General features: G+C 42.9%; 1 protein-coding gene across 2 annotated transcripts; it reads right to left on the bottom strand.

The window, feature by feature from the left end:
- Positions 1-492: 492 nt before the first annotated feature.
- gpr137ba (G protein-coupled receptor 137Ba) lies at positions 493-26,992 on the bottom strand. Of its 2 annotated transcripts, XM_084321486.1 has the most exons (7): positions 26,371-26,992; positions 22,971-23,020; positions 20,974-21,196; positions 17,166-17,315; positions 11,276-11,404; positions 8,017-8,138; positions 493-3,811 (listed from the first exon to the last, which is right to left on the bottom strand). In XM_084321486.1, the coding sequence occupies exons 1-7, from the start codon at positions 26,788-26,790 to the stop codon at positions 3,703-3,705; spliced, it is 1,203 nt and encodes a 400-aa protein (XP_084177612.1). In that variant the 5' UTR covers positions 26,791-26,992; the 3' UTR covers positions 493-3,702. The 2 variants fall into 2 exon arrangements, with proteins under 2 accessions (XP_084177612.1, XP_084177613.1); XM_084321487.1 differs by lacking the exon at positions 8,017-8,138 and having other exon boundaries at positions 3,695-3,811.
- Positions 26,993-27,282: the final 290 nt, after the last annotated feature.

Genomic DNA, 27,282 nt, shown 5'->3' with positions numbered 1-27,282 from the left:
CTTTCTAAGTTGCAATGTTTTCCGAAAACTGGAAGCATTAGGGAGGGAGCCCACCCGGTAGTGTTGTTGTAAGAGATTTTTCACACGTGTGCCAAAACAACATACCGTGACTTGTGTCTTAGATAATTGAGTTTCCATTGGATTTGAGACACGTCTGGGTGTCTCTAAGTCTAGGGCCCATGCTCCACAATGACTGCGCTTTGAGACATGTATGCCTAATTTAAGTGCAATTGTCTTTTTTGTGTCTACTATAGCTTATGTGTTGTATATGTTATGTTAACTTCATTGTATAGTCTAACATCCATCAGTATGATGTCTTTGCATTATGTCACGTGTCAATTGTGTTACAATCAGACCTTAATACATGAACGACTTGCATTCACAAAATGACTCACATAAGACACGATCATGGATGAGGCAATGTTTGTATTACTATCTATATCTATCTATTTATCTATACTGTATCTATCTTCATAATTGTACGATGCCACATGTGTTAATTGTGTTACAATCAGACCTTAATAGATGAACAACTTGCATTCACTCTCATAAGACACAATCATGGATGATTGATTGATTGATTGAAAACTTTATTAACAGATTGCAGAATGGGTACAATGCAGTACGGCTCAATACAAACAACTACTAAGAGGATGCAGACCAGAAAAATACTTTTGTCTTGTTTACATAAGGGTCCTCCATTTTCAATTCATCAAGACATTTATGACATACAAGACATATTTTTTTTTGCCAGTTTCTAATAGCAGCCACCCGTAGGTGCTCTTTGAGAGCGGTTTTGAAGGAGGGTAGGGATTCACATTCCTTTACGGCTGTGGGTAGGGCGTTCCACATTATTGTGGCATAATTGCGAAACGTTTTCCGTCACAGCATTAAAACCTGTATTTTTATGAAATGAATGAATCGCTCATCCACACACACATACAGACAGGCACACACTAGTGGATTCATATGAAAGTGTGTGTGGCGTCCAAAAAACACATAAAAACAAAGTAATTGGAGCAAATATTCCATACAAAGACTGAGAAATATAGTAAGCAGTATTCATAACATAAACTATACAGTACAGTGAAGAACTTTTAGAGAGTAGTCAGGTTCAGATAATGCTTCTGTACAAAGAGTGTGCAAGTTAATTATGTCCCATGAAAGGACATAAAAAATACACAGATACTGGCCTTGAGAAAACACTCTTGTTACGTCTGTTTTAGACAAACTAGTGGGTAAAAAAGGGATTAAAGTGTTTTCATGAGCATTTGTTTGTAGTGGTGGTGGTTGTGAATCATTATATTTTGTCTTTTTATATTAGTGCCTGTTCTGATCCCAACTTGGGTCTAATGGTGCCTTCAGTCGGTGCTTGTCAACTCGTAAAAGGTGGGCGTTTTTCCAGTGGTGGAAAGTAACTAAGTATTTTTACTCGAGTACTGCACTTTTTTTTAAGAAAGTACATTTTCTAGCTACTTGTACTTTATGCGAGTATTTTCATTTGAGGGAACTTTATACTTTTACTCCACTACATAACTGGACCACATACCACTTTAACACAATCAATCAAGGTCAATGGATACACATACTTTTACTTTAGATACTTAAGTACATTCAATAGCAAATACTTCTCTACTTTTAGTTAAGTAGAATTTTAATGGACTTTTACTTTTGACAAGAGTACTAATTTATCTGAGTATTTCTACTTTTATTTAAGTAAAGGAACTGTGTACTTCTTCCTCCACTGCGTTTTTTATATAACCAAGTTGTATATACGAGGCGATAGCGCTCAGGTGCGCTAGCTAGGTCAGAAGGTCAGGACCAATCAGATCCCAGGCAGCAGATCCTGGGCCCTCATTTACCAATGCTGCATACGCACAGATATGTGCGTAAACCGTGCGTGCGATCATTTCTAAGCAAAGTGTTCGGATTTATCAATTTGAACGTGTGCTTGAGATTGTGCGTATATCTCTACGCACAGCTCGGACCATGTGTACCTGTCACCGAGCGGTAGAATAGGACGACTGCAGACGGACGGAATAAGCTTTCATGCATTAGAGTTCCAACAAAGACGTGTTCGGTATGACTCATAATTAATTATAGTTCATTGTAAAATAGAGATGTAAAATGTAATTATTGTCAAACCCTATAAATAGCATTTGGAATAGGTCTTTCCGAAAGAATGCAGCATGGATAATCTTGCGTTATCGGAAGACTCGTCACGGATATGGCGGTCTATTTGCCGTGAGAGTAGAGTCCGCTACCCGGGACACAAATTGGAGCACGCAACAACGCACATTTCTGCAGACGCAGAAAACCCACCTCCAAACGCAATGAAATATTGTTTCAAATAAAAAGCTAAATACTATTATTTTGTGTCACGTTTCCAAATAAGGTTGTTCACAACGAAATGCTTTCTACCTTCAATTTGTTGGTTAGATGACCTCCGTGGGGTGTTTCATTACCATATATGGTTAATTAGGGGCGGTTCTGTATGCAAATTATTATAATCGTGCACAAACATAGACGGTAAGAACAATTGGTATTCATCGACACGCAGTGTGCGCGTACGACTTGTGCACGCACGGTTGATAAAATGTCCCGTGCGTAGAGACATTCTAAATTCTGGGCGCAGGAACGAAAATAGAACACTTTCTACGCATTATTGATAAACGAGGGCGCTGGTTTGATCACATTTCTGATGATGTGTCGTGACATGCCATGTTCATAATGAAGTGTGTTTTTGCGCCACGAAAAAGGTGAAAGGTCACTGATACAGTCACAACTCGTAAAAACTCAAGTAACTTTACCACAAGGTCGGACGTTTCAAGCTCAACATTCCCCCCCCCCCATTTTAACGAGTTCACGTGGACCAGCTGAACGCACACCATAACATCTAGGCTCAGTAGGCTGTACCACTAAAGTTACATTCTATTATTGATACATTCATAATTAAAAACACTAAAGGTGCACTACACTACTTTTGAGCCTGCAATTAGTTTACACATCGCATTATTGTGTCATTATGGAATAATCATGAATCAAAACTAACTATCTTTTCCGAAGCCTAGTAGAATATGTCTGGAAACAAACGTGCAGGCCCAGCCTATGTAAACAACAACAATAACAACAATGGGGAAACTTAAACCCTCTAGCGTCAGTGTTTCCAGGAAATCCGTCTCCCTCAGAAGACGAAGTTTGTTTATACGGTTATGAAAATATAACATAGAATTTTCGCTTCACTGACTCTCCTGAAACTACATAGCGCACATTTAACATTCTAAACACATTATGGTCCCATCACTGGCTTGTGTTTGTTGGAATATAGGGTTTAAATCATAATATCCTATTAATATTACAATTGTTCCTCGCAGTGTTGGCTGTGTAGGGTAAATTCTGGAATGTACAGTCCTGCCCAGGGTGGCGTTCTTCCCCCATGTGCCTTGGAGGTCATCAGAGGAAGAATGTGCAAACTTTAAAAATGTTTCTCTCTTTTTAAACACAGGTGAGACGGAGCCAATGGGAGCGCAGTCAGTCTGTCAGTATGGGTTGAGCTCCTCCTGGGGGCGGGGGATAAGGCTCCTCCCCTCAGACGGAGCCAATGGGAGCGCAGTCAGTCTGTCAGTATGGGTTGAGCTCCTCTGGGGGCGGGGGATAAGGCTCCTCCCCTCAGACGGAGCCAATGGGAGCGCAGTCAGTCTGTCAGTATGGGTTGAGCTCCTCTGGGGGCGGGGGATAAGGCTCCTCCCCTCCTATATAAGCTGTGATGCTGCTGCTATGGCTTCCCCAGTCATAACTGTCGGCGGTCAAACTGGGAGGGGATGAAAGGAAGAGAAAACAACAGGCATTATGAGAAAACCTTTTATTAAGCGGCTTCCCAAACTCAATTTATTTTATAAAAACGTAGAGAAAGAAAAAAGCGATTGCATAATAACAAATACACACTTTACACCAAAAACAAATGCATTATGATTATGTTTGATATTGGCTTTCTTACTGATATTGTCCAACTCTTAATTTTCAATACCGATATCAACCGTTACCGATATATGCAGGGTTTCCCCCCCCAAAAACACAACATTATGCATACTTTTCACAATAAATAAAATAAGAATTTGTTCTTACTTGCTTGCCTGGGTAAATAAAGGTTAAATAAATGTAAAAGAAAATGTATATATATTATATATTTTTTGAAAACAGATACCGATAATTTCCAATATTACATTTTAATGCCAATATCGGTAGGCCGATAATATCGGACATCCCTAATTATGATTGTTCACTTTCCCCCTTGCATCCAATAGGTAGCCTACCATTAGCCGCAAGCTACAGTTTAGCTAGCAGCGAGGAACAAGGCGCTGTGTCCACAGAAAGCGTTATTTTCAAGGCGGAGCGCTTTGGATATCAAATATATGAAGGCCCAGAGCGCTTCCAAAGCACCGGGAGCGATTATTGTTGCGTCATCTGCGTTATAGGTCGTATATATCCCTTAGGTCATATATTACTGGGTTGTCAGACACCGCAAGAATCAGCCTCTCCTCTGCCATGTTTGTTGATCTTTTTAGTCCCGCCACTTCCTCGATTTTGATTGGTCGGTTCTACCCATATACTCTGTATGATAGCATGTACGACAGTGCTGTATATACAGCATATATTCGGTTGAAAAAGTTTCAACTTTAGCCGCGGAGCGCACCAACGTCAATGTCACCTTCTTATCGACGGACCAATCAAATCAACCGAGGGGAGGGATTACAAATCTGAGGTATCTGAAAAGTATGTAACTTATGTAACGTTAGCTGAGGTAGCAACGGTAATGTATGTAACGTTAGCTGAGGTAGCAACGGTAATGTATGTAACGTTAGCTGAGGTAGCAACAGTAATCTATGTAACTTATGTAACGTTAGCTGAGAACAGTAATGTATGCAATTTATGTAAAGTTAGCTGAGGTAGCAACAGTAATGTATGTAACTTATGTAACGTTAGCTGAGGTAGCAATGGTAATCTATGTAACTTATGTAACGTTAGCTGAGAACAGTAATGTATGTAACTTATGTAACGTTAGCTGAGGTAGCAACGGTATTGTATGTAACTCATTTAAAGTTAGCTGAGGTAGCAACAGTAATGTATGTAACTTATGTAACGTTAGCTGAGGTAGCAACAGTATGTAACTTATGTAACGTTAGCTGAGGTAGCAACAGTAATGTATGTAACGTTAGCTGAGGTAGCAACAGTAATGTATGTAACTTATGCAAAGTTAGCTGAGGTAGCAACAGTAATGTATGTAACTTATGTAACGTTAGCTGAGGTAGCAACGGTATTGTATGTAACTCATTTAAAGTTAGCTGAGGTAGCAACAGTATGTAACTTATGTAACGTTAGCTGAGGTAGCAACAGTAATGTATGTAACTTATGTAACGTTAGCTGAGGTAGCAACAGTAATGTATGTAACTTATGTAACGTTAGCTGAGGTAGCAACAGTAATGTATGTAACTTATGTAACGTTAGCTGAGGTAGCAACAGTAATGTATGTAACGTTAGCTGAGGTAGCAACAGTAATGTATGTAACGTTAGCTGAGGTAGCAACAGTACTGTATGTAACGTTAGCTGAGGTAGCAACAGTAATGTATGTAACGTTAGCTGAGGTAGCAACAGTAATGTATGTAACGTTAGCTGAGGTAGCAACAGTAATGTATGTAACGTTAGCTGAGGTAGCAACAGTAATGTATGTAACGTTAGCTGAGGTAGCAACAGTAATGTATGTAACGTTAGCTGAGGTAGCAACAGTAATGTATGTAACGTTAGCTGAGGTAGCAACAGTAATGTATGTAACGTTAGCTGAGGTAGCAACAGTACTGTATGTAACGTTAGCTGAGGTAGCAACAGTAATGTATAGTCCATCAGAGACTCCCCTACACTCTCCACCTTCAAAGCTCGCCTCAAAACCCACCTGTTCTCCCTTGCCTTCAACCCCCCCCACCCCTAAACCCCCCCCTCCCCTCCAACCTGATCGATATGTCTCTAGTCTTTTTTTTTTTTTTGTGCCATCAGGCTGTCTCCCCCGTTCCCCCCATGGTCTCATGTTCCTTTGTTTTTGTTTCTTTGTTGTTTTGTTTTGTTTCTTTGCTTTCGTCTCTTTGTTTGTACCCCTGCTCCCGACTACTGTCAGCGACTTCGGGTTATTGAGAAGCGCTATATAAATTAAATGAATTATTATTATTATTATAACTTATGTAACGTTAGCTGAGGTAGCAACAGTATGTAACTTATGTAACGTTAGCTGAGGTAGCAACAGTACTGTATGTAACGTTAGCTGAGGTAGCAACAGTAATCAATGGTAGCGCCCGTTGCTCCTTGTGTACTTTAGTATTCTCTATGTTCACCGCCGGGCCTCGCATTTAAGCGCAAGAAAAAGGCGTCCAATCTGATCACACCCTAATGCTTGGACTGAGTGTTTGCTAGCAAAGCAAGCAACATTGTCATAGAACCTTTTGATAGGGCACGCCACCCTAAACCTTGCTTCATGCTTCTCGCGGTGGGCGTGGTCTAAACAGTGCGGACAGTGTGGTCCCTGTAAATATCAGGTTGTTTCATATAGTTTTCACTGTCTACAACTGTAATCACTACCCACCTCATACCATAGTCTACCCATAATACTCTGTATAACATGTACGACAGTGCTGTACAGTATATACAGCATATTTATATTTACATTATCATTTACATATTTGTCTGAATATACCTGCATATAACCCCCTCTATATACTTACTTATACACCTGTATATAACCCTAGCTCTGTATGATAGCATGTACAAATGCTGTACCTTTTTATTTTTATTTTATTCTCACCACCTACATATCTATCCAGACCTGTCTATTTACCTGCACATAGTCCTTTTACATATCTGTAGATACTAGATCTATATCTGTACATATCCTACTCATATTAGTTACGCTGCTGGCCAGTATGACTTACTACCATACTGTCTTTACAACTGTATCACTGTACATATTATACTACAGTAGCCTACAATGTCTTGGCGACCTGTTCGCTGTATACAAACATACCATGTTCGAGCCAATCAGCAATACCAACTGAGTCACGTGACTAAGGTGCCCCCTACCTGCGTGAGCTGCTGTGCTAAAAAAGTACGTCAGGGCTTTATGGAGAAACCATAACACTCCCCTGACTAAAAGTTGTTTAAAACTAAAACTGTCTGAATGTCATTTAGCCAAATCAGCAGCATGGGAGACTGCAATTCGAAACTGGCCCCTGTAAATGTCCTAACCCAACCCCCTCCAATGTACAGTAAATGACCAAGTATGGTTCCGTCAATATTCCAATGTACAGTTTTGCTTGTACAGTTGTACAGTGTCCCCCACCCACCCCTCCTACCCAACCCCCACCCCACCCACCCCACCCACCCAACGACCTCCAATGTACAGTTCCCCCCCCCCCCGACCCACCCACCCACCCAACCCCACCTACCCAACCTCCTCCAATGTACAGTTTCTACGTCAAATGTATATACTCTCTTTTCTGGACTCTTTTTGTATCACAAACAGTACTGTATTTGCAAATCTGGTATGTCATAAATGTATAGATGTAGCAGTACTGTCTATCTGTATGTCGTGTGTGTCATATATGTTATGATGAATTGAAAATGGGGGACCCTGATGTAAACAAGACGAAAGTCTTTCTCTGGTCTCCATCCCCTTAACAATTGTATGTATTGAGCTGTACTGTACTGTACCCATTCTGCAATCTGTTAATAAAGTTTTCAATCAATCAATCAATGGCTGTGAGTGTGAGTCTTTCACCTTTTACATATCTAAGCTTTGGCATGGATTGATTGTTTAGAGATCGCTAGCATGGCTAACAAATGCAAATAATATTGTAGTCTGCCCCGTTTGTTCTGACCAGGATTGCGTTCCTTTTGCCCCCTTGATGCGCGCAATCACGGAGTCTGATGTGGACAGCGAACAGGTCTATCAGGAGGAGGTGGTGTAGTTTTCACCTGGCCTGGATGTTCTGGGGGATGATGCTCCATGCGAGGTCATCGTCGCTGTCGTAGCGGCGCGGGTTGTCAAAGAAGTAGGCCCTGGATGAGAACACGTGACCTGGTATCCCTGTGCTGCTCTGTGGGGGAACATGTTCAAAAAGTGAGCTGGAAACTAGGGCTGACCCCTATTAGTCGACTAATCGATCGAAAGGAGCCGTAATCGACTGCCAACCTCTTAGTAAAAAAAATATATATATATAATAATAATAAATAATAATTAATTTAATTTATATAGCGCTTCTCAGTAACCCGAAGTCGCTGACAATAGTCGGGAGCAAGAGTACAAACAAAGAAACAAAAGCAAAGAAACAAAAACAAAGAAACAACAAAGAAACATGAGACCATGGGGGGAACAGGGAAGACAGCATGATAGCACAAAAAGACTGGAGACAGACATCAATCAGGTTGGAGGGGGGGGGGGGTTATGGGTGGGGGGGGGTTGAAGGCAAGGGAGAACAGGTGGGTTTTGAGGCGAGCTTTGAAGGTGGAGAGTGTAGGGGAATCTCTGATGGACTGGGGGAGGGAGTTCCAGAGTCGGGGTGCAGTACGAGAGATATATTTTTTATTCTTTCCAAAAGAAAAGAGGCCTAGCAGCGTGGCTAACGCTAATGGCACACATACCAGAGGCTAACTGCCTAAGAAAACAGGCACAGAGGCACTGAAAGAGGATTTCACCCATCTAATGAACACACTAGACTAGACAAATATCAAGATGTATCCATCAGTGGACCAATTGCATGCTTTTGCAGAGGACAAGAAGCCTTCCGTCGACTCCTTCAGACATTAAGCACCCCCCACAGCCCAAATGGAATGATACAAAACATTTAAAAATAAAAATAAAAAAGAATTATAGCCTACTTTATTTTTTTCAAAATAAAAAATGTCATAGTCAACTAATAGTAGACTATCGGCTAATTTCGGCCAATCATAGTCGACTATCCAAATCCTTAGTCGGGGACAGCCCTACTAGAAACATACCTCTTCCCCTCAGCCTTTCGATACACTGTGCTAAGGCTGAGACCACTTATCGATTTATCGATCATTATCGATAACTGCGTGAAATCGATAAGTGGCGTCACTTATCGATTTTTTTGCAGGTGTAAAAAATGTATAAATAAAAACTATTATTTAACGTTAGTTTGTGTGTGTGTGTCGTGGGCCAACTACAGCATCGCAAAAACTACAGTGAGTGCATGTGACATACACAAACACACACCAACTAGCGTAAAATAAAAAATAAATCTTTTTTAAGAAAAAAGTATTTGAAACTTTTTATAAAAAAAAATTTACACATGCAAAATAATGACAAATATTGATATTTATCGATAATTTTGTCCCGATTCATCGATTCTTCCAAATGGCATATCGTCTCAGCCTTACACTGTGCCACTTAGACTCATGACATTACATCCACACTATGATTATTGTACTGTAGATGAGAGCTATTTTATTGTACTGCACTATTGCACAATTGTATTCTATCCAATGGAAATTCTATTTCTATTTTTATGATTGTTTCACTGTAAACAAGAGCTATTTTATTGCACTGCTTTTTTGTCGAGCACGACAGTAGGTAATTCGGAGGTTCCAGGTTCAATTCCTGCTCCTCCGGGGCAGCGTGTCAAAGTGTCCTTGAGCAAGACACTTAACCCCTAATTGCTCCCGATGAGCAGGTTGGCACCTTGCATGGTCGCCTCCACCGTCGGTGTGTGAATGTGTGAGTGAATGGGTGAATGTGAGGAACAAAATTATAAAGCGCTTTGGATTTTATACACATTTTATACCCGTCTATATTTATGCCAATCTTATGCTCATTTAATGCCTATGTCTATTTTATATCTACCTTATTGCTGTGAAGCACTTTGGGCTGCAATTCTTGTATGAAAAGTCCTATACAAATAACATTTATTATTATTAATAAATAAGCCCTTTATGAAACATGTAACTGTTTTACCTGATGCTATTGCTGATCTGATTATGCTCCTTGCCACTGCACAAATAGTCTTCTGTATTTATATTTGAATTGTATGTTTTTTGTTTAATGCCCTGTTTTATGTTGAAACTTGTTGTGTGCCGTGTTGGTCAGGACTCCCTGGAAGAAGAGATCTTGTATCTCAATGGGACATTCCTGGATAAATAAATGATAAATAAAATAAAATAAAATAAAGATTATTATTATTATTATTATTATTATTATTATTATTATTATTATTATTATTATTATTATTATTATTATTATTATTAATCCAAGAACCATCAACCCAGACACAGGTCTACTCTAAGCAATTCATGAGGGGAGAATTATTACAAGGCCCCTGTGTTCCTGTACCTCAACCTCTTACATCACAAGGCCCCTCCCCCCCCGTACCTCAACCTCTTACATCACAAGGCCCCTCCCCCCCCGTACCTCAACCTCTTACATCACAAGGCCCCTCCCCCCCCGTACCTCAACCTCTTACATCACAAGGCCCCTGTCCCCATAGATATCTATAGAACACTAGATAGCTTAAGGCGGAGTCACCAGCGTCACTGAACCGCCGCCATCTTGCTCCAGTTAGCCTTGAGTGAGAGTGAGTGAGCTGCACAGACAAAAATACTCATAACTCGCTGAAATATTGACGGATTTACAAACGGGTTGGTTTGCTATAAACATCAAAGATGTAGTTATGATACTGCATACTTATAAAAAAAAATTTAAAGATGTTTTTTTTTACAAACCGCTTGAATCATAGCCACGTTAATAATGCTTGTAATAAACCAAAGGTTATAGAAATGTAAAAAAAAAAAAAATACCGATATTTTCCGATATCACATTTTAATGCCGATATCGGCCGATAATATCGGTAGGCCGATAATATCGGACATCCCTAGTACTTTCCCTTTAAAAGAGACCTTCCCGAGCTATTCACCTGTATGGTTTACCTTGATAAGGGGTGGTGGCCTGCGTGGGGGAGGGGTGGACCGGGAAAGCAAACAGTTTTTCTACCGCACCGCACGCATGTACCGCATGTATTAGATATAAGAGTTTTGTTTGTTACGCAGCTTGGAAATAAATTATTGATTCATTGTGACAGCCAAACGGATTGGATCAGAATCTTTATTATGTGCGCGTAGACTGAAGCTATCCCCGGAGTGGAAGTGGCAAATAAGAAATACGAAATTGTTTGTAAATTGCCACTATAAACAGCTGAAGTGCTCCCCCCGGTGGTCTCACCCGGTCCTGGGCGGGCCGTCGCACCCTGAAGAAGAACACCACCAGCGAGGTCGGCAGCAGCTCCCACACGAACAGGACCACCCCGAACACGATGTAGCCGGCGTCGCCCAGGGTCGACCGCAGATCTGCCTGAGAGCAAATCAAATCAAATCAAATCAAATCAAATCAAATCAAATCGAACCTACCCTGGGTAAATAAAGGTTTAATAATAATAAAAATGTCCCCATGGGCAGGACAAGTAAACAAGTCAAGAAGAAACATCACAATAAATCAAGAACAAAACAAAAACACCATGAAGTCCAATTTATTTTTAAATAAATTAATGCAACACTCCCAGACATACCCCACGCGAAGGTAAGGACAAACTCACTAAAACCTAGCAATAGGGAAAAATGCACCACAGGCAATGTGGAGGAGAGAAACCTTAGAAGGGCCGTTCAAGGGGGGGGATCTCCCTTCTTAGATGTCGGTGATCGTAGTGTTGCAATAAAACAGGCGAACAGTTGGTAAGCCATGCACATATAATGAAACACAGAAATACACCACGTCACACATTACATCGCCTCGGGGTCGACCGCAGATCTGCCCGAGAGCAAATACACCACGTCACATAGGGGTCCAGCAGCTGTGGCGTTCAAGGAATACTTTGACATTTTAAAACTATACTCACATTCACCACGGTATAAAGCGGGAATGTATGGATGAAAAAAATATTTATTTTTCACAAATTGAACGATAGATGCTCGATGTCAAATGGGCAATAGTTTTATATCCATAGCTAAGATATTTAATATAGTTTTAGCCCTGCAAACACCGGCATGTATCTCCATTGATTAAAGCGCTGGCACACACGGCCATACGGCCCACAGCGACCTCTGGCGCTGAATGTGTTAATACTACTACTACTACTAATAATAATAATAGTGATAAACATAATAACAACAATATAATAATAATACTACCACTACTACTACTACTAATAATAATAATAGTGATAAACATAATAACAACAATATAATAATAATACTACCACTACTACTACTACTAATAATAATAATAATAGTGATAAACATAATAACAACAATATAATAATAACTACTACTACTAATAATAATATTGATCAACATAATAACAATATATATAATAATACTACTACTACTACTACTACTACTACTACTACTACTACTACTACTACTACTACTACCACCAATAATAATAATAATAATAATAATAATAATAATAATAATAATAATAATAATACAAAAAAAAAGAAACGGTTTCCATCTAATGAACCAGTCTGGTATTCTATGGGCCCATGTGTATGTCATGTTGCAGGTCTGGCCTAAGCTGTTCCCTTGCAAACAGCAACATTATTCCATTGAGACGGGTCTATTACCTGGTCTGAGACGTTGGGACGGGTCTATTACCTGCTCTGAGACATTGGGACAGGTCTATTACCTGCTCTGAGACATTGGGGCGGGTCTATTACCTGGTCTGAGACATTGGGACGGGTCTATTACCTGGTCTGAGACGTTGGGACGGGTCTATTACCTGCTCTGAGACATTGGGACGGGTCTATTACCTGGTCTTGAGACGTTGGGACGGGTCTATTACCTGCTCTGAGACATTGGGACGGGTCTATTACCTGCTCTGAGACATTGGGACGGGTCTATTACCTGGTCTGAGACATTGGGACGGGTCTATTACCTGGTCTGAGACATTGGGACGGGTCTATTACCTGGTCTTGAGACGTTGGGACGGGTCTATTACCTGGTCTGAGACATTGGGACGGGTCTATTACCTGGTCTGAGACATTGGGACGGGTTTATTACCTGGTCTGAGACATTGGGACGGGTTTATTACCTGGTCTGAGACATTGGGACGGGTCTATTACCTGGTCTGAGACATTGAGACGGGTCTATTACCTGGTCTGAGACATTGGGACGGGTTTATTACCTGGTCTTGAGACATGGGACGGGTTTATTACCTGGTCTTGAGACATTGGGACGGGTCTATTACCTGCTCTGAGACATTGGGACGGGTCTATTACCTGGTCTGACATTGGGACGGGTCTATTACCTGGTCCGAGACATTGGGACGGGTCTATTACCTGGTCTGAGACATTGGGACGGGTCTATTACCTGGTCTTGAGACATTGGGACAGGTCTATTATCTGGTCTGAGACATTGGGACAGGTCTATTATCTGGTCTGAGACATTGGGACGGGTCTATTACCTGGTCTGAGACATTGGGACGGGTCTATTACCTGGTCTGAGACATTGGGACGGGTCTATTACCTGGTCTTGAGACATTGGGACGGGTCTATTACCTGGTCTTGAGACATTGGGACGGGTCTATTACCTGGTCTGAGACATTGGGACAGGTCTATTACCACTAGCACAGCCGACAAGGGGTCACATGACAAATGTATCCTCGTCACTCGGTTGAGCTCCAGCTCTGTCACTCAATGACTTTTCCTAAAAGTACCCGTTTTATCTGGCACGGGTTCTGAAATTTCAAAATGACTTCAGGAAAATGGAATTAGAACGTTATTCCAGCTTTTCTGCAGCTATTTCTGCTGAGCGGCCATCTTCCCCCCCTGATTTGCTGGCTTCAACTCCTCTTTTTATTAGGTTTTTTATTTATATATATATATATATTAAGGCTGTCAAAGTTAACACGGTATTAACGCGTTAACGCCCGATTCTATTAACGCCACTATTTTTTTTTAACTCATGATTAACTTTTAAGAAATTATTATTTTACTTTATTTTTATTTTGTACTAGACTTCACTCAGGTGTATTATTGATGCTCTCATTGATACTATGTTTGTTTCTGAAGTGTGTGTGTGTGTGTGTGTGTGTGTGTGTGTGTGAGATATATATAGAGAGAGGGGGGTGAGAGAGATGAGGAAGGGGCAAGAGAGAAAGGGAGCTGGGAGAGTGTGTGTGAGAGAGAGAGAGAGCGAGAGAGGGGGGGGGTGGTGTGATTACTCAGCCCTTGTGTGGGTGAATGTAACAAGTTCCTAACGTTTTCTTTCCCCTATTATTTCATGCACACTTTATTCATTGTTTTAAATTATTATTTTCCTTTTAAGTTATTTTGTGCATCGTTTTGATGCAAATTTGCAATGCATGAGGGTCATCCTTTTGTGTTAAATGGCTGCATAAAGCAAGCATTTGTTGACTCTTGTGTTGATAAGAGTATTAAAACTTGGAACTCACGAGTTAACTATGGACAATCATGCGATTAATCGAGTTAAATATTTTAATCGTTTGACAGCACTAATATATATATATATATATGATGTATGTATGTATGTATGTATGTATGTATGTATGTATGTATGTATGTATGTATGTATGTATGTATATTTATATACATCATGTGTCAGTACATGCATCTCCATTCTAGTCGGGTCTTTAGAATGGCATTTTAGTGGCATTTTCTCCATGGCTGTGCCAGTGTTACCTGGTCTGAGACGTTGTACCAGGCTGTGCCAGTGTTACCTGGTCTGAGACGTTGTACCAGGCTGTGCCAGTGTTACCTGGTCTGAGACGTTGTACCATGGCTGTGCCAGTGTTACCTGGTCTGAGACGTTGTACCATGGCTGTGCCAGTGTTACCTGGTCTGAGACGTTGTACCAGGCTGTGCCAGTGTTACCTGGTCTGAGACGTTGTACCAGGCTGTGCCAGTGTTACCTGGTCCGAGACGTTGTACCAGGCTGTGCTGCTAGTGTTACCTGGTCTGAGACGTTGTACCAGGCTGTGCCAGTGTTACCTGGTCTGAGACGTTGTACCAGGCTGTGCTGCTAGTGTTACCTGGTCTGAGACGTTGTACCATGCTGTGCCAGTGTTACCTGGTCTGAGACGTTGTACCAGGCTGTGCTGCCAGTGTTACCTGGTCTGAGACGTTGTACCAGGCTGTGCCAGTGTTACCTGGTCTGAGACGTTGTACCAGGCTGTGCCAGTGTTACCTGGTCTGAGACGTTGTACCAGGCTGTGCCAGTGTTACCTGGTCTGAGACGTTGTACCAGGCTGTGCTGCTAGTGTTACCTGGTCTGAGACGTTGTACCAGGCTGTGCCAGTGTTACCTGGTCTGAGACGTTGTACCAGGCTGTGCTGCCAGTGTTACCTGGTCTGAGACGTTGTACCAGGCTGTGCCAGTGTTACCTGGTCTGAGACGTTGTACCAGGCTGTGCTGCCAGTGTTACCTGGTCTGAGACGTTGTACCAGGCTGTGCCAGTGTTACCTGGTCTGAGACGTTGTACCAGGCTGTGCTGCCAGTGTTACCTGGTCTGAGACGTTGTACCAGGCTGTGCCAGTGTTACCTGGTCTGAGACGTTGTACCAGGCTGTGCTGCCAGTGTTACCTGGTCTGAGACGTTGTACCAGGCTGTGCTGCCAGTGTTACCTGGTCTGAGACGTTGTACCAGGCTGTGCCAGTGTTACCTGGTCTGAGACGTTGTACCAGGCTGTGCCAGTGTTACCTGGTCTGAGACGTTGTACCAGGCTGTGCCAGTGTTACCTGGTCTGAGACGTTGTACCAGGCTGTGCTGCCAGTGTTACCTGGTCTGAGACGTTGTACCAGGCTGTGCCAGTGTTACCTGGTCTGAGACGTTGTACCAGGCTGTGCCAGTGTTACCTGGTCTGAGACGTTGTACCAGGCTGTGCTGCCAGTGTTACCTGGTCTGAGACGTTGTACCAGGCTGTGCCAGTGTTACCTGGTCTGAGACGTTGTACCAGGCTGTGCCAGTGTTACCTGGTCTGAGACGTTGTACCAGGCTGTGCTGCCAGTGTTACCTGGTCTGAGACGTTGTACCAGGCTGTGCCAGTGTTACCTGGTCCGAGACGTTGTACCAGGCTGTGCCAGTGTTACCTGGTCTGAGACGTTGTACCATGCTGTGCCAGTGTTACCTGGTCTGAGACGTTGTACCAGGCTGTGCCAGTGTTACCTGGTCTGAGACGTTGTACCAGGCTGTGCTGCTAGTGTTACCTGGTCCGAGACGTTGTACCAGGCTGTGCCAGTGTTACCTGGTCTGAGACGTTGTACCAGGCTGTGCCAGTGTTACCTGGTCTGAGACGTTGTACCATGCTGTGCCAGTGTTACCTGGTCTGAGACGTTGTACCAGGCTGTGCTGCCAGTGTTACCTGGTCTGATACGTTGTACCATGCTGTGCCAGTGTTACCTGGTCTGAGACGTTGTACCAGGCTGTGCTGCCAGTGTTACCTGGTCTGAGACGTTGTACCAGGCTGTGCTGCTAGTGTTACCTGGTCTGAGACGTTGTACCAGGCTGTGCCAGTGTTACCTGGTCTGAGACGTTGTACCAGGCTGTGCTGCCAGTGTTACCTGGTCTGAGACGTTGTACCAGGCTGTGCTGCTAGTGTTACCTGGTCTGAGACGTTGTACCAGGCTGTGCCAGTGTTACCTGGTCTGAGACGTTGTACCAGGCTGTGCTGCTAGTGTTACCTGGTCTGAGACGTTGTACCAGGCTGTGCCAGTGTTACCTGGTCTGAGACGTTGTACCAGGCTGTGCTGCTAGTGTTACCTGGTCTGAGACGTTGTACCATGCTGTGCCAGTGTTACCTGGTCTGAGACGTTGTACCATGCTGTGCCAGTGTTACCTGGTCTGAGACGTTGTACCAGGCTGTGCCAGTGTTACCTGGTCTGAGACGTTGTACCATGCTGTGCCAGTGTTACCTGGTCCGAGACGTTGTACCAGGCTGTGCCAGTGTTACCTGGTCCGAGACGTTGTACCAGGCTGTGCCAGTGTTACCTGGTCTGAGACGTTGTACCATGCTGTGCCAGTGTTACCTGGTCCGAGACGTTGTACCAGGCTGTGCCAGTGTTACCTGGTCTGAGACGTTGTACCAGGCTGTGCCAGTGTTACCTGGTCTGAGACGTTGTACCAGTCGTAGTCGAAGGAGCTGATGCTCTGGATGTTGGACAGCCCCAGCACCAGCAGGTTGTAACAGGCCCTGGATGTGTAGAGCAGGACCACGGTGGCCCCGATGGCCGTCACCTGACACACCGACGTCCCCTGGGTCAAACAACATAACTAGGGCGGTCAGTTTATCGCGTTCATTAGATTAATTAATTACACAGCAAATTATCGCGTTATGAAAATTAACTCAAAATTAATTAAAAAGAAAAAAAAAGAAAAAAATTTATATATATTTGTATCTCATTCATTCCATAAGAACATAGAATACACATTTACAGACTTTTTTTTTTTTTAAGATTTTTTTTTTAAAGGGGAACTATTTTACTATTTCTTTCACTATTTGGGCACTTTTACACAATTCCTGTGAGTCTATGGAACACCTCTGTAATATATATATTTTTTTAATTCATTGTTTTGTATTTCTAATCAAGTCCTCAAAAACAACATTTTTCTACCTCAAGATCTCGAGCCGTTTTGAGCTGATGTGGCAAGAGTGCAGGTGCCACTGTGTGCAGCTCATCTTGTATCTCAACATTAACATGCAGCGGTGTCTTTATGACATCACAGATAGGCACATTTTCAGATGACTCAGTTCAGTGAGGGTGAATATTGTGAGAGGAGAATTGGAAGAATGCACCAATATGAGAATTTTGAGACATAGATCATATTAATATAAGTTCACATAGCTAGGAAACAATGCTAAACACTGAAAAAGGCCATTTATAAGATAGTTCCCCTTTAAGATATTTTTTTTTTTCCCCCTGGTCAGACATGACCTGACCTTTTCCTGGTCAGACATGACCGACAGATGCAGTGAGGGTGAAACGGGAGAGAGAGCTGGGGAAGACATTCGGCAAATAACGGCGGGTCCGGGAATCGAACTCGGGTGGGCCGATCCGCAACGCAGTACATGGTGTGCTACTGGAGCGCCTTTTACAGACGTATGGATCTATGGATCTCAGGGAATGTATTCTCAGTGTCAGAAATACTGTGTCTGTTACTAGGCTTGAGTAAATTGTAAGGAACCAAATGAGAATATCAATTACATTTATCTTTCACTGTGAATATCACCATGCTGAAATTGACCAGACCTGAAAAATCGAAGCAAATTAATAAATGGAAGACGATTAAACAGAAGGTTTTGTAGATACAGTACTGAATTGGAACTACGAAAATTGGGATGGGAGAAAAATAGAAAACAAGGAGAAAAAAGTGGATCAAAAAAATATAGAGAATATTCATTGACAGCCCTACAAGTACAATTAGTTACTGCACACTACATCACCCCTGAGTGGAACATGGAAAGGCAAACTTTCCCCCACTGTACCGAAAACCCGTACCGAACCGTGACTTCAAAACCGAGGTATGTACCGAACCGTGGTTTTTGCGTACCGTTGCACCCCTACTAAATAGTAAAAACCTTTGTTTTAAAAAAAAAAAGGCAGTTTGTGACACCTAGTACCTGACTGGTGTTAAAAATGCAGCCAAACTTTCTCTGTTTTTCTCTACTCTGAAACTTCAAATAAGCATATCTTCTACATCATTTGAAAGCTTACATTCTGTGTACTGTACTTTCGTAATCTGTAAAAATCCGAAAAATGACAGAGGGAGACTTGTGCCGCGAATTTCTGGGCATGATCAACACGATCACATATATCAGTGAATGAGATTTAAAATAAATGAATAAATAAGTGGGTGTGAGACAAAAAATACTGACCACCCAACTGTGCTGTTGCCTGGTGACTCATGGAGCTCACACGTGCACACACACACACACACACACACACATGCACTGCACACACACCTGCACACACGTGCACACTGAGCATGCAGTCATGCACAGGTCGCAAGCTGAGTTGCTAAGGAACACTCACTAAGGGTAAAGCTTCAATTAAGTGGAAACATCCTCGCAGCAAATGCAACCCCACGCAGGTGCTGCACACAGCAGGCAGTCGGTTTGATTTCAATTAAACAACACAAATATATTACAGTTTCACGCAGAATACTAATAATAATATATTTGATTTGTAGTTGTGGAGCAAATCACAAAAAAAAAACAAAAAAAAAAAAAACGGCTGAGTGGCGCAGCGGACAAGGCGCTCGTCACCAACGCAAGAGACACTGGTATCGAATCCAGCTGTCAGCGTTGCTTCCGGCTTGGCCCGGCCGTCATACTGGCTCGATTGGCAGAGTCAGCGGGAGGGAAGCGGGGTGGGTCCGGGTCGTTGTGGACAGCGACTCCTACAGTTCGGTCGGGGCGCCTGCACAGCGAGGGAAGGATCTGAGAGAGGTAGTGTGACCTTCCACTTCCACACGTTACACTCTCTCAGTGAGAGTCCGCGCTGCCAGGTGAAAAGAAGTGGTGGGCTGCGTTTATTGATCCAACGTTATATATCCAAAACACATAATCCACGCTGCTCAGAGTGTCCCCAGTCAATGTGTTATAGCGATACTGCATGCCCGAGAAGGAAAACCTGGACCAGACTTTTTTTTTTTGATGCACAGCCCCAGCCAGAGGGATTCCAATGATGTGCAATACCATCCGGGAGACGATAGGCGGCAGTATTTGCCCTTTTGCAAGCTCAGACACATTCCCAACGATAACATCAGGTTGGATGGATGAAAATGAATGGATATCGCTAATAAAAGCGCAAAGCGATTAAAACCCGACTATACTCGGTCTGGCGCTCAAGCGATGGCGAGTTAACACGACTATCATCGGGTCTGGCGTCCAATGAGTTCGGTCATGAAAACTCTTGCTTTTCTGTTGCACAATGGCAGTCCTTAAGAAGCTCAGGCAATATGTTTACTCTAAGAGTGAAAACATGTCCTCAATCCAGTAAATCTCCATGTAAACAAAGCCAGTTGTGGGGCAATACAGGGCACCATACTGCAATTACTACTTGTGTCTCTAGAACAGTAGTAGGCAGAATAATCCTGGGTCGTTTTACTGATTTCATTCTTGTGTTATTGTCTGTTTTTCTCTCTCATGTAAATCGTGTTTGTCTCATGGATTTTGACTTGTTTTTCTCATTGTTTTATTTTGTGTCTGATTATTATCATAGTCTTATTGACTTTTTGCTATAAAAATTAAATGATGATGATGAAGAATGAGGTGGTGATGATAATGATGATTATATTATTATTATTATTATTATTATTATTATTATTATTATTATTATAAATGCATTGGTAAACTCCCCCCTTACATCACCACACTCTAATGCCCTCCGACTGACTCTGAAGCCTCTTCCTTCGTTTGCCGCATTTAAAAGTATGATCTCCGACCACTGATTATAGCAGATTTTATATAGTTTATTCTTATATTGTGTCTATATGTATGAAATTGCTGATAAACTAGGTCTCGTTTCGTCAGCTCGCCGTCACTGTAAATCGGGTAACCTCAGTGTCTTACGAGTTGAAATGAAGGTTTGAAATGAAATGAGGTCCTGGGGAGTCCGGGGGTCCTGTGGTGGGAGGGGGGGGGGGGGGGGGGGGGGGGGCGGTGGGAGTGGGGGAGGAAATGTCTTTTGTGGTGTTTGTGATAATATAATGTGTTTATATTTTTAGGTTCTGTATTTATAATTTTTGTTGTTCCACTGTCATTCTATTGTCATTATTGTTATTATTATTATTGTCTGGTGTTGGTCTGTTTATTATTATTCTTGTATTATGTGTTGTCATGTATTGTTTTATCCATGGACAAAAAAAGAGAAAAAAAAATTAATAAAAAATATTAAATTAAATGTCCTACCTTGGACTCCAGGTAAATGTTGGCCAGGGACATCTTGGCGATCTTGTAGAGGCAGAGCGAGAGCGAGACGGCACACAGGACAAAGAGGGTGTCGTTGATGGCCACCCTCACCAGCACGACGGTCTCTGCCCCCGCGACGGACATCCTCACCAGCAGGGCGCAGGCCAGGTTGACCGCCAGGAACACCACACTCATGGACAGGAAGAGCAGGTACAGGGGTAACCTGGAGGTCACAGGATTCAAAGAGTTGTATTCGTCACATACAAGACATGTAGTGAAATGTACGGTGGCCAATTGCCCGCCTAGATTGTGCAAAAATACTAATAATACAAAAACAAAATACACATTATTAAAAGGAGCTTCTGTCTTATACGGAGCTACTAAGAAATGTGATCCCGTAGATGGACCTGGCTGATGCGCCGTTATATATTTGTTTGATCTGATACCAAACCGTCAGTGTTCCAATGATAAAATGCAGGCAGCTCTTCTTGGAAAATTATATTTATTTTGCTTCACCGTGCAAACAGGATATCTTGAACTTGGCCTACATAAATTGATCAATAATAATTGTTACAATAACTAACTTGCATATACAAACATTTACACCCTGCGGCGTGTTCATACAGCGATAACCTGCGACCTGCGGTCAAAAACCATTGCCCTTTCTGGGTCAAACTCCTACCTCCTACAGCAGGGCTATTCAACTAAATTGTTCAGGGGGCCACATTGTCAGAAACCCAAGGGGCCAGGGGCCGGACTGCCACGGCGCCTCCCCGTGCTATGAATATATGTACACTTGACACAACACGCAACCACATTTTCACAACTTTTATTTAACTACATTGCAAAAGTAGTATACTTTTCAAAAAAAGTGCTTCGTTTATGTGCCACATCTGCAACATCTCCTGCAAAAAGTGCTTCATTTATGACTGTGCAACAACTGCAACATCTCCTCTTCAACATTTCAATATAAAAATAAAATAAAAAACAAACAAGTGCATGATGTGCATCTGAACATTCTAACATCAACACTTGAACAAAAAAACACATTTATAGTGCAGCTGAGCTTATGAAAAAGTGCTTCATGTCTGTGCAACAACAGCAAATCACAGCATCTTATTAGCACTTATTGTCCACTCTTAACTCTCAAACATCATACACACATCTAATGAGAGCGATTGCACTTCTTTGACTGGGCAATGGCAGAGAAAGAGGGTTCATAGGAAGTGAGGGCTACCCGCAAACAGTGATGCAAATGCTCATTTGTCAAGGAGGCACGGTTGCTTGTTTTAATGGCATTCATGTGAGAGAAACTGGATTCACAGGTGTATGTTGAGCCAAACATTGTTAGCACAGATATTGCCAGCGTTTTTATTTTGGGGAATGTCTTGACATGAATACACTTTATCCAAAATGTTGTGGTGGATTCATTCTCAAGTGCCTGCTTCAGAGCAGATGATGCTTGCATGTCAATTATTTCAAGTTGCAGGAGACCTTCATCAATGTGAAGTGATGCAAGGAACTCTTGTCCTTTTGTGGAAATAGCAGCTACATTGGCAAATGGGTTGCTCACAAAATGCATCAATTCTCTGGACATGTCAAATTCATCAAATCGACTTGCAAAGTTTTCCCTCAATTTATCAATGAAATCTGTCATTAATTGAGTGACTTTTGGCTCAATTGTGCGTGTTAACGTTGACATGAAAAGAAAAAAGTAAAAAAAAAAAAATATTATTATTATTATTTTTATTTTTTTATTATCATGTAATCTTTGGCGGGCCGGTCAGAATCATCCCGCGGGCCGGATCTGGCCCGCGGGCCGCCAGTTGAATAGCCCTGTCCTACAGTGTACCTGGCGCTTATATAAACAAGCACCACCCCATGGTCACATAAATCCATTACACATTTACATCCATTTGGCCCTTACAGACATGATACAAAAAAGTCATGACAATAAAATACAATGCTAAGGTACGTTTCTCCTGACTGGGGCTTACCTGTATTTCAGCAGCTCTGGTGCATATTTCGACTTTGCCTTGAAAACAACCTGTTGGAACAGAAATAGATCAATAGAGCATCACATCATGTCGCGGTGTCGTCATGAGGAGTCAGTTTCACTGTCATGAGGAGCTGAGCCCAAACGTTCAAACGTTTCGGACCTTCGTTCGTTACGTTGGCATTCGAATTCTAAATCAACATTCGAATTTAAAATAAAAAAATAATAATAAATACATTTTTTATTCTTTTTTGTGTATATCTTTTTTTTATGTGTCTATTCATTCTGTTTAAACCAATGGGGTTTTTCGTCACAGTTGCAGATAATGATTAGGCTACACTAATATTATAGTATTAAAACTGATATTCATAAAAGAAAGTTGATATAAAAGAAAAACTAATTTAATCAGATTAATCACTTTATTCAAATTGAGGATTTAGTTTGAGGATATTTATTTTAAAAAATGTAATTTTTTTTTTTTTTTTTACGAAGGTTCGAACGTCTGTTCGAAAAACCCTGACGAAGTTCGAAGCCCAAAGACAGGCTTCGGGGAAACAGCCCTATGAGGAGTCAGTTTCACTGTGTCGTCACGAGGAGTCAGTTTCACTGTGTCATCATGAGGAGTCAGTTTCACTGTGTCGTCACGAGGAGTCAGTTTCACTGTGTCATCGTCACGAGGAGTCAGTTTCACTGTGTCGTCACGAGGAGTCAGTTTCACTGTGTCGTCGTCACGAGGAGTCAGTTTCACTGTGTCGTCGTCACGAGGAGTCAGTTTCACTGTGTCGTCACGAGGAGTCAGTTTCACTGTGTCGTCACGAGGAGTCAGTTTCACTGTGTCATCGTCACGAGGAGTCAGTTTCACTGTGTCGTCACGAGGAGTCAGTTTCACTGTGTCGTCGTCACGAGGAGTCAGTTTCACTGTGTCGTCGTCACGAGGAGTCAGTTTCACTGTGTCGTCACGAGGAGTCAGTTTCACTGTGTCGTCACGAGGAGTCAGTTTCACTGTGTCGTCGTCACGAGGAGTCAGTTTCACTGTGTCGTCGTCACGAGGAGTCAGTTTCACTGTGTCGTCGTCACGAGGAGTCAGTTTCACTGTGTCGTCGTCACGAGGAGTCAGTTTCACTGTGTCGTCGTCACGAGGAGTCAGTTTCACTGTGTCGTCGTCACGAGGAGTCAGTTTCACTGTGTCGTCGTCACGAGGAGTCAGTTTCACTGTGTCGTCACGAGGAGTCAGTTTCACTGTGTCGTCACGAGGAGTCAGTTTCACTGTGTCGTCACGAGGAGTCAGTTTCACTTCCACATTGAGTGAGGAACAAGTTGTAAAGCTCATACAGTCATATAGAGTATACACAGTCATATAGAGTATACACAGTCATATAAAGTATACAGTCATATAGAGTATACTGTAGTCATATAGAGTATAGTCATATAGATAGAGTATACAGTCATATAGATAGAGTATACAGTCATATAGAGTATACTGTAGTCATATAGAGTATAGTCATATAGAGTATACTGTAGTCATATAGAGTTTAGTCATATAGATAAGAGTATACAGTCATATACTGTAGATAAGAGTATACAGTCATATAGAGTATACCCATTTGTTTTGCTCTGCCTTCCAATAGGGCCTGTTTTTTAATCTGCTCCTATGTTTTGTTTTGTTTATTTTATTTTATTCATTTGAAATGTTTTTATGTTTTAAACCTTTTTATTGTTATCTTAAAAGTTTTATTCATTTGAATGTTTTCTTGTTTTAAACCTTTTTATAAATTTTTTAATTTTGTTTTCCTTCTGCTGTGAAGCACCTTGAGAGCTCACTGAGTTTAAAGTGTGCTATATAAATGAAATCTATTATTATTATTATTATTATTATTATTATTATTATTATTATTATTATTATTATTATTATTATTATTATTATTATTATTATTATTATTATTATTATTATATACCCACGTCTTCCTCTGGCCTTCTATCATCTTAATTCTCATTAGAACACAGAAGAAGGTGGGATCACAGTACGCCCCTGCCTTCTTCTGAAGCAAACCATTCAATCATGTGTTACGACGACACTGTTGTTTCACAAGCACAACACGCTACCAAAACGAGTAACGAACGTCTTGTAAAAAACATCCAGTGCATCATGTAAATCGCTGTGTTTGCACCTTCAGAAAAGAGCCTACAGCTAACCGGGCCGCCTATTGCTTATTAACAGCGGAGGAGTGCGCCGAATGCTTCCGCGTTTTCCCTGATTGGCTGCGACACGCCCCGCGGCAGGCGCGGCAGCCGCAGAGCGGAGCGGCAGAGCTTGCGGCATTATGTACCCGTAAACCGCGATGATTTTCATTTGAAACTTAGCTCACCTGGCAGCGCGGCGGTCCTCCGGTCCTGCGGTCCGTTGGTTTCAAGTTCGAATCCCATCAATTTTTTTTTTCTTTTTTTTTAACATGTATTCTTTCGCCGGTTAAGGTTAGGCATGGTTAAGGTTAAGGTTAAGGTTAGGCATTGTTTCGGAGTTGGTTAAGGTTAGAAAGGTTAAGTTTAGGCGCTGTTAAGGAGCTGGTTAAGGTTAGAGTTTGTCTTAGAGAATGGCAATATTCTTTCTATGGTTAAGGTTAAGGTTAGGCATGGTTAAGGTTAAGGTTAAGGTTAGGCATTGTTTCGGAGTTGGTTAAGGTTAGAAAGGTTAAGTTTAGGCGCTGTTAAGGAGCTGGTTATGGTTAGCGTTTGTCTTAGAGAATGGCAATAGACAGCCTATTTCCGTGCTGCCACTCTCTCGCGCTGCCGCGGTCACATGGTCACATTCTTGCACTCCTCCGCTGTTAAAAAGCAACACGCAACCGGGCCAAGGGCCATTCGGCAACACCGTGGATACCGACACCTGCATCAGCCTGGAGTTTGACAAACAACTGTTCTCAGAATACAATACTTGCCAGTAGGGATGCACCGATCCGATGCATTTTCAGTCCCCATACCGATACCTGGGCTTTGGGTCGATACCGAGTACCGATCCGATACCCATTGTTCAATTAATAAACTGTACGCCTCACTGTGTGGAAGAGACTGGGATCATTCTTTTGTGCAAGGCAACATCAGGCTCGACTTAAAACATTACTTTCCTAACCTAGTGAAACAAAATGTAACAAATTAACACATAGATAATAAATGTACTGAATAAAAATATATATATAAAAAAGAAAATTAAAAGTACATTTTTTTTTAATACCCGATCTAGCTATTTTAGTCATATCGGGGGGCCGATATCCGATATCAATATCGGACCGGTGCATCCCTGCACAGAACCCGCGTTTGGCGCCGTGAGTGAGTGACCACCAGGGGGGGGTGGTGTGACCTAACCACACAGGCCACCCACCACCACCACCACCTCTTGCTCTCACCTGTGCGAAGTAGAGGTTCATGAGGCTGAGCGTGAAGAACTGCAGGCAGACGGGGAAGCAGTAGAGCAGCCAGAACGGGAAGGGCCCCAGGGTGTTGGCCGTCACGAAGTTCCTGAAGTAGAAGGAGAAGAGGACGGCGCGCAGCGCGGCCCACAGCAGGCAGAGGAACAGGAACACCGTCTGGTAGCTGAAGCGCTTGTGGCGGTAGCGCAGCACCAGCCACAGCTGCGCATAGACGAAGGCGAACAGCAGGGAGTAGAAGACGGTGTAGACCACGGTGAGGCCCAGCGTCACGTAGGGGGGCACGGCCGGGCCGAGTGTGGGCGGAGGAGGAGGAGGGGGGGGCACCGACGGCACCGACCTGGTCCCCGGCAGCAGCTCCGTCTCCTCCAGCAGCAGCAGCGGCAGCGGGGCCTCCATGGCTGGCTTCCCCTCTCTCTCTCTCTCTCTCTCTCCCCCCCAGGGGAGGGGAGGGGGGGGGGGAAAGGACACGAAGCGTGTGGTGGTGTGGGGGGGCCTCTCTCTCTCCCGGTCCTCTCTGCCCAGCCTCCCCCTCGCAGAGCCTGCCTCTCTCTCTCTCTCTCTCCCTCCCTCCGCCTCAGCTGCTACACCGCCGCACGCATTTGACAGGCTGCCTCTCTTGACGCCCGGCGGAGCGGAAGAGGAGAGTGAAGTGAAAAGCAGAAACGGGATAAAGAGGGAGGCGGGTGGAGAGAGTGGGAGGGAGGGAGGGAGGGAGGGGGTGTGTGAGAGGGGGATGTCAGAGGAACACAGAGAGAAGGGAGGAGAGAGAGGGGGGGGGGGGGGAGAGAGAGAGAGAGAGAGAGAGAGAGAGAGAGAGAGAGAGAGAGGGGGCTGAACGGGGCTGACTTCCTGCTACAGAGGCACATGATGTGTGTGTGTCGAGGAGGA

Source organism: Notolepis coatsorum (assembly GCF_963971535.1).
Source record: "Notolepis coatsorum genome assembly, chromosome: 9".
NCBI lineage: Eukaryota > Metazoa > Chordata > Actinopteri > Aulopiformes > Paralepididae > Notolepis > Notolepis coatsorum.
Note: the sequence above shows the minus strand (reverse complement) of the source record. Positions and strands in the feature narration are given on the sequence as shown.

Bases quoted from the DNA above. Each gene is read 5' to 3' on its own strand.
- gpr137ba (XM_084321486.1), bottom strand. From the start codon at position 26,790: ATGGAGGCCCCGCTGCCGCTGCTGCTGCTGGAGGAGACGGAGCTGCTG. The intron at 23,021-26,370 runs GTGAGAGCAAGA...CTGTTCCAACAG, and splicing joins TGAACCTCTACTTCGCACAG to GTTGTTTTCAAGGCAAAGTC. The intron at 8,139-11,275 runs GTGAGACCACCG...GTTCCCCCACAG, and splicing joins GACGGCCCGCCCAGGACCGG to AGCAGCACAGGGATACCAGG.